General features: G+C 36.3%; 1 protein-coding gene across 3 annotated transcripts in view; it reads left to right on the top strand.

The window, feature by feature from the left end:
* BICC1 (BicC family RNA binding protein 1) overlaps positions 1 to 16,199 on the top strand; it is a 265,578-nt gene that overhangs the window by 88,673 nt on the left and 160,706 nt on the right. For all 3 annotated transcript variants that reach the window (XM_079138139.1, XM_079138138.1, XM_079138140.1), the window contains exon 2: positions 6,275 to 6,321. In XM_079138139.1, coding sequence (XP_078994265.1) covers positions 6,275 to 6,321 — 47 coding nt within the window. The remainder of the gene's footprint in view (positions 1 to 6,274; positions 6,322 to 16,199) is intronic.

The raw sequence follows: 16,199 nt of genomic DNA, 5'->3' as shown, positions 1-16,199 counted from the left end.
TGACCATACTACCAAAAGTGCTATACAAATTCAATACAATTCCAATTAAAATCCCATTGACCTCATAGAAATAGATCAAGCAATCATGAAATTCATTTGGAAAAATAGGAGACCTAGAATAGCTAAAGCAATCCTTAGCAGAAAGAATGAAGCAGGGGGTATTGCAAAAGCGAATTCCAACTATTTATGTCTTTTGAGTTTGGTTATGACTTGAGGTTTTCCAAATATTGTTTAGTGTTTTTAGCTATGAAGTTTCTCACTATAGGCATTATTAAAACTTTTTCATTGAGATCTGTGCACAATCAGTATTTCAATCTAGGAAGTCCTAGGTTAAGGCCTCTGGTCTGTACCTGGTGTGATGCTATTTTCCATCTGCGATATTATGTAAATCTTCAGAGTTGTCAAATATTGTTATGGCCTCAGGCCAGACTAATTGATGCTGTCTCCTTAGTTGACTTTTATTTATATTAAGACTATACTACTTTTGTCAGATTGACTTATGCACTATGGGCAGAAAATGATGCTCTAACTAGCCATTAATGGTAATATCTTGGATCATTCTCACATAAGAAGGAGGATTTCAAAATTATTTTTATCTGATTTTCCAATTAAAAAACAATAGAAGTTTAACTAAAGGTCTTCTGAAAAATATAAAGGAGAAACTTATAAGTCACCTGGTAATTCTAACACTCAGATAACAACTATTAATATTTTGGTGTTTATCCTTTTAGTTTTCTTAATGGACATTATGTGTGTGTGTATATATACATGCATTCAAATATACATGTGTTTATATTTGTATACAAACACGTAATACTTTTATACAGAATTAACATTATTATGTAATTTTGTTTATACTAAAAAAAAACCTCAATTCTGTTTTTCATTTTTGACCATTGAAATTTAACTGCAAGATTGTTTAAGAAAAAATCAAGAACACCATTCTTAATCCAGCCACTCTAAGATAAATATCGTATTTATATTTGTCTATTTCTTTTTTACTTTTTTCAGCAGGTGTATTTAATTTTTTTCCAGAGGGCATATGGACTTTGATTTGTTCACAGTGAGCTCTTGAGAATCAGGGAGTTTTGGGAAAGATGGTATCTGAAAATCTCTCCACTTACTGAGATAAATATACAGCATTTAGATGACACTTTTCACTGCTGAAATTTAAACTTAAATTTTAACTTGGAGAAGTGGAAGAAACTTTAAAAATAGACTCAATGTCTATTCTTTTCTCAGTCAGTTCTCAGAACTTTGCATGCCAAAGTGATAGATATAATTCATGGACATAAAAAGTTTCTCTGGAAGTATATAGAAACTGTATCTGCTACATCTTTTACTGATTGCTTTTTGAGTAGAGTTGGCCAAACTATCAGGGAAGTTTTCTGGAAGCAGTTAATATACAGAATAAAACATATGGTATAGCTGTTTTAGCATATGGATTAAATTGACACAATAAGTGAAGGTTTTACATCTTGAGTAAAATATTTTACAGGAGAATCATGCTACCTGAGTGGCTGCATTTATCTGTCAGGTGACTTAAAGATACAGCAGCCTCCTTCTTGGTTACAAATGGGCTATGGGTGACTTGTATTAAAAAGAGAGTGCCCTGAGTCTTTACAGATTTGGAGAATTACCAGTTATTATTTATACAATTTTAACTTTATTTCTTGCTAAAATTCTATAAGGGGAAAGAACCCCATTGTTTGTCAAGGCAATATTTAAATATATTCCATACTCATGTTTTTAGATTTAGGTCTATAAAGCATCAAATGTAATAGAAAGCATTTCAAGGGGCTGCAGTTGTAGCTCAGTGGTAGAGCACTTGTCTAGTATGTGTGGTGCACTGGGTTTGATCCTTGGCACCACATAAAAATAAATAAATAAATAAACAAAAATATTGTGTCCATCTATAACTAAAAAAAAAATTTTAAAAAGAAAAGCATTTCAAAATGAAAAGGATACTTCGACATAAGTTTCTATATGCCCTAGGAAGAATTTAAAATGGAGCTCCCCCCCCCACCCACCCTTTAATTCAGTAATTAACTAAACATGCCCTGTAGTTTAGGGGGACTGTAATAGTTTACACCTGTTTCAACTCTTGCTGTTTTTGCTGGCAGTGGCTTTTGCCATCCCATATTTCTTGTGAAACAGAAATATGAAATGAAGTATGGGAAAGCACTAGAAATTATAATAAACATAAAAATGAATTGTTCAGCTTCAAATATGAAATGCTTCACCTGCACATTTAGCGAGCATGTTTCAGTAGTATTAAAGTAATTTAATCCTGGCATTCTGTGTCATGAAAATAAAGACAATTGCTTTCATTGGCAGGAATAATCCCAGGTTTTTAAAATTCAAGTGTATAAACTTTGAAACATCAGACAGAAGTCATATTGTAAAGACAGTTTAAAAAAACCTGATACATCATCGTGTGTGTTCATGTTATTGTGGTATAAAAAAGATGAGAAAAAAAGAAGATGAGGGATTATTTGCTTAAAAGATTGCACAAGACCAGTAGAACTATTTTACTACAGAATATAATCAGACCTCAAATGTTAAGGAATACCATGCCTTGAAGTATAGGTTGGCTTATTTCACAGGCAACATTTTGCTCTCCAGACAACTAAAAGGAAATGATTTGAGTCAAGATATTATCATCCCTCATATTTTTTTTTTCTTGAAATTCAAGTCTCCAGTGGTCTCCCTAGAATACCCTTTATTCTGCAGGTCTAACAGTACCTGTTCAGGTCTACTATTGGGTTGAGTGTAAAATTAGTAGCTTTTTAGGGTATTGTCTGCAATAAGAATAGCAAAATTAAATTCGTAATAAATTTAATTTGGATAAAGTTGTGACTATGAAAAACTCATTTGGCTCTCTTTAGTTGGGTAGCTTTGAATATTTTATGGGTCAGGGCTATAAGTTGAATAGGGACTTGGCTCGATCTCTTCATTGGTACAGGACCCAGATGTTTGTGGAATAAAAGAGTGAACTTCTTTCTGTTTTCTTCTTGATCTATACAATTAACATTTTAAATGTCTAGATTCATATTGAGAAAGATATTTTGTAATGATCTCAATCCCCCAATCCCTCACTTTCATTTCTTGAAGGAATTTTTATTTTCATACTCAGGAATTTAGAGTATGTTTGAGAGTAAGAAAGGGATTCTCATATTTGGACACAGAAGGATATCTGTTTGATCATGTTTGATTGGCTTCTATGGCCTTGACAGTTTCCTGCTTAAAGTCAATACAAATTCTTCAGAAGACCCATCAACCTGGCAATGAAATAAGGATGCTTTATAGGAAGTGCGAATAACTGGGACTAACCATTGTTAGTGTCTGAGACAATGATCTAACCAGGAACCCAACCCCTTGTCTTCTACTGGAATCCCTAGGAGCCTGGGAAATATGCACATCGGAATTTAAGAAAAATAAGGTTCAGATCTGGAGTTTCTTATACAGAAAGACTTCCCTTATCTCCATTTTCATTTACCTGTGATTAGTGGTGGGATGAAGATATTAAATGGAAAATTCCAGAAATATGTAATTTTTAAGTTTTAAATTATGTGGCATTCTGAGTTATGTGATGAGGTCTAGTACTGCTTTGCTTTGTCCTGCCTGGGGTCTGAGTCTTCCATTTGTCCAGCGTGTGTCTACATGGTATGCCCTACCCACCTGCTAATCACTTAGTAGCCATCTCAGTCATCAGATCAACTGTCACAGTTTCACAGTGCTTGTGTCCAAGTAACCCTCCTGTAGTAACCGAAGACACATCTGCATCATTCCTCGCTTCGTGTTATCACCTAGGCATTGTGTCATTTCACAACATCACAGGAAGAAAGATAAGTACAGTATGGTAAGATAGTTTGACAGATAGACCGTATTCACTATGATAACACTAATTCATTACAGTGTATTATTGTAGTTCTTTTTTAAATCAGTTTTTATTGTTCATATTGTTCTAATTTATAAATTGAACTTTACCACAGATATGTATGTATAGGAAGAAAGCATACATAGGGTTTGGCTATGTTTGCAGTTTCAGGCGCCCACTGGGGTCTTGGAGTATATCCCCTATGATAAAGGGAGGTACTACTGTACATTAGCCCTTGGAATAAAAAAGATCAGATTTTTGTTGCCAATGAATATGCTATTTCTGGCTCCCTGCCCTGCCATTCCTTTGCAAGTCAAAAGCTTGCTAAATGTGTGGGTTTCTGGTTAAATGTTAAGCTTTTTTTTTTTTTTTTTCTTTTCTTGGAACATACTTAATTGTAGTTTGGGTCTAACTAAAAACAATTTCCCCCTTTTTATTCATACAGGGATTGAAGGGCCATTCTGTGAAATCTCTTTAGTGTTTTGATGGACATGGAATGAAGGAGATTTTTGTTGTGTGGTGCTGGGGAGTGAACCCAGGGCTTCATGCATGTTAGGCACATCAACTGCAACCTTAGCCCTTGAGGAGCCCTTTGAGGTCATGAATCATAATGAGTTTGTCATGAGCAAAATAAGTGTCCTAAAGGAGATTTCTGTAATGGAAGGTAATTGTATCTTGAAATTTAAAGGGATGAATTATAAGTTGATAAGCAGTTCCTATGATAAGGGGGGGGGTAATTATTTACTTTGCATGATTGACCTTGTAGAATATCTTTAATTCTAAAAATTACTTTTCAAAGATTAGTTTCCTTAAAGCCGCTAGATTTTTTTTTTTTCAAATCTTCATGACTTTGCTACTTTCACTTCCAAGCACCATGGGTGTCATTGAGTACAGTCCTTGTTTGTTAACTATTTTTAACCTTAAATGGCCCAAAAGCTAGCTGAGTTGAAGGGCCCCATGGCACTTGTTACTAGGTTTCGGTCATTGGTCTTGGTTATTGAGTTTTGATCTTGCCTTGGTGGCCCCTCCTGCTAGGGTTAGTTACATTTGCCAGTTTGTTTAACTTCTGTGTTTATTTTTAAAACTTTAATACTGATACATTACCAAGTTAGTGAAAATCATAGTTTGTTGAGTAAATTTCAAAGAATTTCATTTGTGGAAATAGAGGATTCAGCTGGTCCATATCAATGTCTTTGCTCAGTTCATTGTTGTTTGTGCAGAATTTGTGCAAAAAGAAAAGATTAAAAGGTATTGTAGAAGGTGTCTTTTATTTAACTGTGAAATTAGAGTTGGTGGGGAAAAGAATTTAAATTTTAATACTTGTTACTTCTTTGGGGGCAGAAAGACTTTCTTTGGGTTTTGAAATCTTCACCTAACATATCAGATTTATAGTAGGTACTTGGCACACACATATGCACACATAAACTTTCCTGCTATGTCTTTGCCTGCAGACATTTGAGTTACCATGGTCTTCTAGACTTTGATTTCCAGAAGTTCTTGTCCCAGGTTCTTTCTTGTCTTTGCCAAGAGTTGGTTCCTCAGGTAACTATAGTTGCATTCTACACCTGAATCAGAGTCCTGTTTGGGTTTTGCCCTGGAAACTATGCAGTCCAAGGCAATTGCAAGCAAGATGGTGTTGACTTTTTGTTTCTTCTCTCCCCTTAGATTCCCCATCCTCACCACAGATGAATGAAAGATTGCCAGTCACAGGAAGCTTTTTTTTTTTTTTTTTTTTTTAAACCTTAGGCAGAGAACTGGGTTTGTCCTAAATTTATAAGCTACCCTTAGATATAAAAATGTTATTCAAATGCAATAACCTTTTAATTAATCTCATATGAAGTTTGTTGTTGGCTCTGATCTTCAGCATTTTTACTCTCTCATTCTCATGTTTTGTCTCTCACTTGGTATATGTGAATGATAGAGTGAATTGAAGTAGTACAGGATGCCAGTGAAATTCAAGCAGAGTATATAATCATTGTGAAGCATAAAACTGAAAGGACTGGAAAGTAGACCACTCGCGTGAGCCACCTGTTGGCAAAGCCACCTCCCACCTGTGATTGATTCCAGATAGGAAGTGCTTGGAGCACTGGAGCTGATGACTTCATTGCATTTGTTCCTGTAGTTTCTTCTCTCTGAAAGGATGAGGTCACTTTTGTGTCTGTGGCAATAGAGACTTGTGAGTCTTTCAAGTCTTTACGTAACCTAAAGCTATGCAATTGATTGGAATTTGTGATTTATTATTTATCAACTTTGCATCCTGATGAGGCACTGTGCTTTGGGAGAGTGGGGATGGCGTCTGTTTACCTTTGTACTCTCATTCCTGATACTCAAGAGTTTTTGAATACATAAATTGAAAAGAGAAACTATTTTAAATGTATACATTTTTATTTACAGCTGCAGCTGAAGGAAAAGGCAGAAGTGGGGAAGACTTTTTTCAGAAGGTAAGTTGTGTTTTATTCTTGCCTTGGGGATAGTAAGGGGTCATACCCCCATTTCAATACCTGTCTTGGAGGCCCCTGAGGGTTCCCCTTCCCTGTGAAGGAGAATGGGTTTGGATAATTTAACTGAAAACAGTGCGAGCAGGGTAAGGGAGGGATGCTGTATGGGACTTGACCATTCTAAGAAGGTTCCTTCTGAGACAAATCCAATGAAGGTTTTATTTGAAAGCAAGAAGATAATAGAGGCATCCAGATGAATTTCTCTCACAGAAATCAACAGTGTTGTCCTGATTATCTTCTTTTATTGCTATCATATTTCCTCCTTCCCTAAACAACATGCCTGATTTGGGAGGTAGACAGGAATCCATAACAACTTACCTTATTTCTGGGCAGGAAACTGTAATCAATAGAAGGTACTAGCTCACGATTGGTCACTATGCCCATTCTGTTCCTGCTGTTTCCTGAAAGTTCAGACCTTTAATGAGACCAGTTGGGCAAGCCACATGTTGCAAGGGGAAATGAGAGCTGGATCTGATTGAAAAATGATTATGAGAAATTATGAAAGGTAGTTGATGATTTCTAGCACCATTTCTCAAAATGAGTGTTTTATACAAAGGGAAGATGCCTGTCCCTTTAAAAAATGTTGACTTGAGTTCACATTCTTCTTTCTTTTGTTCAGTTGGGTGTATGGTATTAGTGTCGTTGTGTTGGGACCCAGAAATATGTCTATGCAGGTGTTCTGGAGGAAGGGAAGCAGGGACTGAAGATGAGCCTAAATAGCACTTGAGAGGGTCATCAGGCCTTTATAAAACACCTATGTGTAACCACAGATGCCTATTTTTACATATCTCTTCCTTCTTCTGCCTTCTGTGAGGTTTTTTTCCAACTTCATCATTCATCTGCATTTCCTTCCAAGAACATTAAAAGCAAATATTGTCAGAGCTGATGCTTACATTGCCATTTCTTGGTTTTAAAAGTATTTATTACTACCTGCTATGTGCTACACACTGGAGAGACCAAAATGAGCCAAGCATAGTTCCTGCTGTAATGGAACATGAGATGTCTGATGATACAGACACATAAACAGACAGTAGAATAGTCTGGGAGGTTCCTCAGAGAGGAATCAGCACTTGCCTTTAGGAGATTAGGGAGGGCTTCTTGATGTCTTTTTAGAAGAGTAGAAGTTAACTAGGTGAAGAGGCAGGTTTGGGTGGATTGGAAAGGGCATTCTAGGTAAAGAAGCTGAGTATAAGGAGATTTTGAGGTGGATGAATTCATGCAGCACTACCCTTGATGCTTGATAAGTATCATGTGTGGGTTTATGGTGCTAGGTGAGGTAGGCTGTCTTGTGTGATGAAGTGCCTTCCTTGTAGGGGAAGATCTTTCCTAATGGGATTTAAATTTAAAAAGTTAACAGTGCTGCTGGTCACATGGGATGTGCCAGAACACCAGTTTCATACACCTCCTTTAGGCACATGCAACTGAAGTTCGTGTACTATGTTTGGAACCCCTGGCATGGCATTATCAGTCAGTGGTTAGTGTTCAGCTTACCTCAGTACCTGGGTGTTTAGCTGGGGCAGACTTGGCAGCAAAGGTAAGACAAAACAGATGGCAAGAATCATAGTTTTGCTTCTAGTCGGTGAATAGATAATACAAGTGGATGTTCTTTGTGAAAAGGTTTTTCTCTTTGTTCTTTTTAAACTCACCATAGATATAAAAATAGACCACTCAGCTTTGTGTGGTTCAGACATTTTCAAAGTTGAATCAAAATCTGGTAGATATGATCGTAAAGGACTTTCTTTCTTAGAAGATTTTCTAGTATTTATCACCCTTTGTAGAGCCATATAGACATTCCAGCAGTGTAAGTGGAAGCACATGTTTGAATCCAGGAACATATGGGCATCTCAAGAACTACAAGTTGGAAACACGGAGTCTATACATGGTCACAGGTTAGTGAGTTCTATGAATAAGCAGGAGTAAATTATATTTTCTCATTTTCTTCTTTAGTTCAATAGAAAGTATCTTTTTGATAGACAGGTGTCCATATAGCATTTGTATACTCACCTGGAAAAAAACCTGTAACTTAATAAAATGGAAGCAACTCAGATTCCAGAAGAGTAATCTGATGTTTTGACCAGACAGAAGTGGACATCATGGTTCATCTATGGTAGAATGAAGTGGTGGAGAAGATTTGAGTTATCTGCCAGGAACTTTGGCCTCCTCACATAGTTTCATGTGATTACATAGTGGGAAACTTACAAGATACAGGCCATATTGATGCTCATTAGAATCTTTGAAGAAGTACATTTATCATCTCAGATTAATGCAAATATGAAGGATCTAAACATTTATTATTGGAATGCTTTTTGGTTTTGACTCTGGGGTGTGTATAACAAAATTTAAAACCTTTCTGTACCTGAATGTCAATTTCTGCTACCTTAATGATTTAAAAAAATTTTTCCAACTCTTGAAGGGTTCTTACCTTGTTTCATAGTGTCTCTCCCTAAGGTGGGGATTGGGGGAGGGTGAGACTTTATATATGACTTTGTTATTTTGTATCATAAAATACATGTAAAATCATATTAGTATAATTATACTAATTAAAGTATGCTAAATTCAGTTAGAATGATTCTCATTTAAGTTTTCAAATTAGAAAAAAATTAAATCTATCTTTCAGAATAAGCATTGGTAGATTTCCATAATTTGAATTTCAGTCTGGAAAATGGTAAAATTGTCAAATAATGTTATCATATTTAGAGCTGTAATAGAAGTGACTGTTCAGTCTTCTGTTCCTGGAACTTCTCCCAAAGAGTCAAAGTTACTGCGTCTTACAGAGATTTACGCCATTTTCTACACACTGTTTCACCAGCAGGCTACCCCTCACACTCTTTTAGAGTACGAGACTAATAAATAAGCTGTGATAGATGGGAAACCCAAAATATAATGACCCGAAGAAGAGTCTTTTTTTTTTTTTTTTTTTTTTTTAATCTGTCATGTAACCTTCTAAGAGGAATTCCAGCTCAGTGGTATCTTTGTCCCTTGCTTTCAGTTACAGAGGCCCAGATTTCTTCTTAGATGTGGCAGGGCTGTTCCTAATGACATGGCCTTCATCTCTGTGTCTGATGGGGGTTCACCACCACATCCAGACGTGAGCCGGTGAGAGGATGAGAGTGTAGAAGAGAGGCATGCCATGGTCATACACCCAGGCTTGGGAATGGCATGTGTTACTTCATGTTCTGTTAGAGACAGCTTAGTTAAGTAACTAGCTGCAGCATTGAGTGGGAAGGAGGGGCTGGGGCATTTGGAGAAACTGACTTTATAAGTACTGTTCACCAAATGCCAGATTGTTAAGAAAAAAAAAAAATATAGTCAAAGTATAAATGTGTTTGTGTGGTATACTTTGACACTTTTTGTCTTAGTTTATTAGGGCTTTAGTGTCATAAACTGTGCTTACCCATAGAAATGTATTGTCCCATGGTTCTGAAGGCTGTAAGTCCAAGGTCGAGGTGCCAATGGGGTTGATACCATATAAGAGCTATGAGAGAAATTTGTTGTATGCCTCTCTAGTGATGATTTGCTGGTGATCTTTGGTGTTCCTTGGCTTACAGAAGCTTCACCCAGATCTCTGCCTTCATCTTCATCTGGCATTCTCCCAGTGTGTCTATCTGTGTTCAAATTTCCTCTGTGAGGATATCAGTCATGTCAGATCAGTGGTCCACCCTGCTTTGCTATAGTCTTATTCTTACTTATTATGCCTATACTGACTTGATTTCCAACTAAGGTCACATTTTGAGGCCCAAGGGATTAGGATTTTAACATTTAAAGTTTTGGAAAACATAATTCAATCAACATCACATCGTAAAGGAGGAAATAATTATGTAGAAAAATGTACTATAATTAGAAAAAATTACTAAAACTATAAATGTTACTTATCACATTTGGATATTCAGTTTAATCTGTAGGTTTTAATTCCATAGTCATTTATACTAAAATTTTTTTCCTGTTACAAGTTCGTCCTTTCTCTCCTCTCACCACCTTTGTATTGAACCTAAGTGTTGTCTACCACTGAACTACATTCCCAACCCTTTTTATTTTTTTATTTTGACACAGGGTCTTGTTCAGTGGTTGAGCCTGACCTTGAACTTTCTGTCCTTCTGCCTCAGCCTTCTGAGCTGCTGGTATTATAGATGGGCTGCACTATGCCTGGCTTATTACAAGTTATTTCTAAATTGTCTAGAATGAATAGATAATAGACACAAGAAAGAGAACTATGTACCCTCAGTCTTTTCTCTTACACATTGAATATGCATATTAATGTGATTTTTAAAATGTTTTCTGATTGTTTGATGGGATTACAAATTTACATTGAATATATCCCAAATGGGTGTGTGTGGGGGGGAGTAGAGAAAAGGGAGAAAATTTTATAAAATTCTCCAGTAATTGTACTTTTTATTCTTTGATTCTGTCTACACGAAGGGGGTATTAGATGCAAGTTTATTAATACTCTCTTTGTTCATGTCTAATGGTAACTCTATCTAATTGAGACACATGGAAATGATCTTCCAGGTTTTCTGTGGTTTTTGGGCAGTTGTTCATGGCTTACTCACTGTCTGTCCTATTTCCTTTTAATCACTTTTTTTCCCCCTCTTGTAAAAGTGATTATGATCAGATCTTGGAGGGGAAAATGTGTTACAGTATATTAGGTAGGGATGGGCACAGTTATTGTATTACAAGTGTGACTCATCAAAGAAAATGCTTTGGGAATTATCCATATTGATGGCTGAAGAAGACAAAATCCAATCAGCATTGTAATTGGTGAAAACCAGGTTTTCCTCTGCATTGGGTTGTGTAGAGTATTTTCTCCCAATGTACACATCACATATTTTAAATGAAGGAATATATTATACTCTTAGAAATATATTGGATGTTTATTTGAAAAATTTGCCTATAAACTGTGCCTTGTCACAAAGGCTAATGGCATGACTAACATAGACAAGGTAATGTTCAGTAGCTTGCATGGTATATTTTTATTACCTTCAAACTCTGTTTTTGAGCAAGCAGACTGATGTTGGCATTTTGAGACTAGAAAGTGGCAAGTGTTGCCTTTCAAGTGAAAATTGCTGTGAGGAAAGTTTGACTCCCTCTGTACCTCAAAATGAGTATATTGGGTGCTGTTAACTGACGACCACTTGAATCGTTTTATGAAAGTGATTGCAGAGGTCATAAAATTACTTCTACTTTTTCCACTAACCATTATTTTATATGTGTTGAATGCATGATATTCCTCTAATAATAAAAGTGAATTTGGGTTCAATTATTGTTATTATTTGGGTATGAGGTGTTCCCTAAAAGCTCCTGTTAATACAGGAATATTCAGAGATAAAATGATTGGATTATGAGAGCTGTAACATTATCAGTTCTTTCTAGTTCACGTGGACTGACTGGGTAGTAACTGTGAGCAGGTGGGGTGTGGTTGGAGGAGGTGGGTCACTGGGGGCATGCCCTGGAACAGATGTTCTTCCTGTGGATCTTTCCCATTCCTCTTTCTCTCTGTTTCCTGACCCTGCCCTGAGCTGAGCTTACCCCTGCTGGGCCCTTCCCCTATGATGTTCTGCCCCATCTTAGGCCCAGAGCAATGGAATAAACCATCTGTGGACTAAGACAGAAACCATGAGCCCCAAATAAACTTTTATTCCTCTAAGTTGTTCCTGTCAGTTGCTTTGGTCACAGTGACACAAAAGCTAATGAAAACAATTATTTAAAATCGAATTAAATTAACTACAGTTCATGAATGTATGTTTTCTAACATTGAGTCTTATGCTTAAATAGAAAAAAATCAAAATAGATTTAAATAAGGGTGTGTGAAAGCTTTAAGTTTAGTTTCAATAGGTGGTATTTTTACATGGTTTACAGTTCACATTTAAAAAAGGGTATACAGTAAAGAGTGATGTCTCTGTGGTTTTAGAAGGTTTGCTGAGAAGGCCTTCAGCATTACAATATTGGTCCCAAATTTAATTAAAGATCATCACAAATGGATATCATTACTGATGGACCCTTAAGCCCAAAAGCTACTACTGTTCAGGGAAACTGAGCTCTTATTACTGGTCATGGAATGGTTATGGTGCTCAGGATGTTTGAGTGATCAGGTTCTCATACCACTGCATATATAGGGGTAACTGACCACTTAAGAGATTTAGAAAAAGGAACCCCATCTCCCAAAGTTGTCAGATCATTTTTTGTAAAACTGTTAAAGATGCAGTTTCATCTTATTTTTATTTCTTACTATCTGCTGTCTTCTATTGAGAGTCTAAACGTGGGTTAGTGAGAAAAGATTAAGAAAATGATGAAGTGACACACTCATCATCCATTCTTCTAGTCTTCTAAGTTCTATGCTTCTGTCCCTTGTACATTTGCGCTTAGGGCATCTGGGTGCTGAATCCATATTCTTACAGCATGTCATGAAGGCACCTGCACTGAGTTGAACTGTAGTGGCTTTTATTTTGGCAGTCATTTCGTGCAACTACTTTATGAAAACCACATTTGCTGTTTTATACTTCTTTCTGGAAACATGAAAGCAGGAAATGTCATTGAGATTCTTTTAAAGTGTATGTTTTAATGATAGTGATTGTAATCTAATTGCTACCATGATTTTTTCAAGTGAATAGTAATAATCTCGAATCAACATCTCATGAAAGTTTAGTAGTTATTGACTAAAATGATTTCTTGAAACCAAACTCAAAGCTTTGGATTATGTAGGAAATCAAATTGAATTCATAAAGTAGGATTTTTTAAAAAGGGTCACAAGGCAGGACCTGATTACTGACTTGCAGTATAAGTTAAGGGATTTATTGGTGTTAGTCAAAAAGGCTTATATGTTATTTTGTAAAATGTTCTCTTTGTATGGATTAAGAGCCTACCTTAATTCCTGAGAATTGTCAGGGTTAATTGAAAGATCTTGAGATACAAACTTCCTTATTTATGGTTGATAGTAAGACTTCAGAACTACTTCCACATTATACAGATGAACCAAAATTATACCAACAGTGATGATATGCAAATGTAAACATTTTTGCATTGGTCAGAAGCCATTTTGAAGACAGTGGCATTAATTAAAGAAGGATTTAGTTTGGTTAGTTTTAATAACAGGAGCTTTGCTTTTGCTTTGAAAGTCTAATGTGGGTATGTATATATTTATATCTTGTTGTCAGGAAGGTGTAGGACAAATTTTGATAGTATGTACATTGAACTTTATTAGAGATGTGTCTAAGATCAATGTATAAAGATTTTCATTGTGGCTAAAATAGGTTGAGTTTGCCCAAGAATTCATAAATTGTTTCCAGTTTATAAAGCATAGATTATTTTACATTGAAAGAAGCCCAAGAAGCAAATTTCCCCAAAAGTACTGAAGTTCCATCTGGATCACCTATCAGAGATATAAGGCAGAATCAATCTCAGATATATTTTTTTAAGGCAGTGCTAAGTTTTAGGGCCCTTCCCTGCTTTCCTTCATCCATTTGCCCCTGTTTTGCCATGTAAAGGTCCAAACAGTGTGAGGAAGGTTCTTATACTGCTGTGCCTGCTTTTCCTCAGATGCTCAGTTTCTTATTTTTCACATGACTTAGGTCTTGGACCTCCCCCGATTCTGTTCACTTTCAGTAGCAAGATCAGCATGCCATTTTTTTAAATTGAAAAATTGTTCTAATTAGTTGTACATGACAGTAGAATGCATTTATACATTTTGATAGCTCATAAATGGAGTGTAATCTCTCATTTTTCTGATTATACATATTGTAGAATCACATCAGTCATGCAGTCGTATGTGTACATGAGGTAATAATGTCTGTTTCACTCCATCATTCCCTCCCCATACCCCCCTCCTCTCCCTTCACTTCCCTCTACTTAATATAAAGTAGCTCTATTCTTCCCTATTCCACCCCCCTATTGTGAATTATATCCTCATATCAGAGAAAACATTCAGTCTTTGGTTCTTTTTGGCTTATTTCACTTAGTATGATATTCTCTAACTCCATCCATTTACCAGCAAATGCCATAATTTCATTCTTCTTTAAAGCTAAGTTATATTCCATCATCTATGTGTATATATGTGTGTGTGTGTGTGTGTGTGTGTATATATATATATACCAACACACACACACATATATATATATATTTATATACATGATGGAATATTCCATCTATGTGTGTATATATATGTATGTATATGGTATATATGTATTATATACATATATACCATATACATATGGTATACATATATTTATGTTTTATGTGTGTGTATATACATATACCATATTTTCTTTATCCATTCATTTTTTGGAGGTCATCTAGGTTGGCTCCATAGTTCAGCTATTGTGAATTGATCTGCTATAAACATTGATGTGGCTGTGTCACTGTGGTATGTTGATTTTAAGTCCTTTGGGTATAAACTGAGGAGTGGGATAACTGGGTCAAATGGTGGTTCTATTCCATGTTTTCTGAGGAATCTCATACTTCTATCTATAATGGTTGTACCAATTTGCATTCCCACCAGTAATGCATTTTAAATGTGGCAACAGTATCTGGGCACAATAGTTTGGATATAGCCTGAGAAGTGCAATTATAGTAAGGCTGTAATATCCACACTGTGGATGTGATATCAAAATCCCTAAAAATTATATGAGCTTTTGGCACTGTTGAATTGGTCACAGACACAAAGAATTGGTATTCTTTGACACTCACCAACTGAAAAGGAAAGGTTGGTGCCAGTGTCATTGCTAGGTACATGACATAAAATGAGGATGCATTCTGATTTCACACTGGCAGATAGAGGCCTCCGTAGATAGAGCTCACACGCTCTCTCTTTCTCTCTCTCTCTGGGTTCTTGACCTGACATTTATCTTGGAGATCAAATGACAATTGTGGTGATCAGGATATGAAAGTTGGAAAGCCTCACTCTTGAAGAGTTTATCTGGTTTGACACTGACTTGACAGAATTTCTGTATGATTTTCATTCTACATTCTGGACTGCAGAATATAGTAGGTTACCTGGGGAAAAGGACTCAGCCACAGTGATAGTTCGTAAGGTGATGGGATTGGTATCATGTCTTTAGTCTGACTCAGGTGGGATTTAGTAAAGAATTTAAGATCCTGATTTAAAATGGGTTCACAGAAGAATCAATACATTTAAAAGATGGATTGACATTGTCTCTTCTCAACAATGATGTCATAGTTTTATAGTCTTAGATTTATTTTTTTCAAGGTTAGATTGCTAGTTGGTGGCATCTGGGACTTGAATAGTGGTTTTCTGACTGTGTTTGACAGCTGTTACTAAAAGGTAAGTGTTTTTCTTTAAATCAGTAATTATCTGCCCTCACTTGTGGGCTACACTTCTATAGAGAGAAAAGTTATCCCCGAAGCTGTAAGTTTTGCTTAGTATGGTTCTGAATTAGGGTTTTGGTGGTGTATTACAGGGACTAACTAAAGGCTGGAGGCAAATTAATTCAGTTATGTTAGTCAACTTTGCGTCTGTGTGGCCAGAATACCTCACAAGAACAACTTAAGGAAGAAAGATTTATTTTCACTCATGACTTCAGAGGTCCCAGCCCATGACTGACTGACTCCATTGCAGAAACATCATGGCAGAAGAGTACAGTAAAAGAAAACTTCTCAGCTTATGGCAGCTGGGAAGCAGAGAGATCAAGGAAGGAATCAGGGGCAGAAACAGCCCAAGACCACCCCTCCTGTGACCATGTCACCAGCCATGCCTACAGTTACTACCCAGTAGGTCATTCAAATTATTAAGCCTGTCTTTGACTGAAACTCCAGCCCTGAACCTTGCTGCATGGGGACCATGCTTCCAACACATGAACTTAACTGAGCATTCC

This window comes from Sciurus vulgaris, assembly GCF_902686455.1.
Source record: "Sciurus vulgaris genome assembly, chromosome: 4".
In the NCBI taxonomy this organism is placed as follows: domain Eukaryota; kingdom Metazoa; phylum Chordata; class Mammalia; order Rodentia; family Sciuridae; genus Sciurus; species Sciurus vulgaris.
Note: the sequence above shows the minus strand (reverse complement) of the source record. Positions and strands in the feature narration are given on the sequence as shown.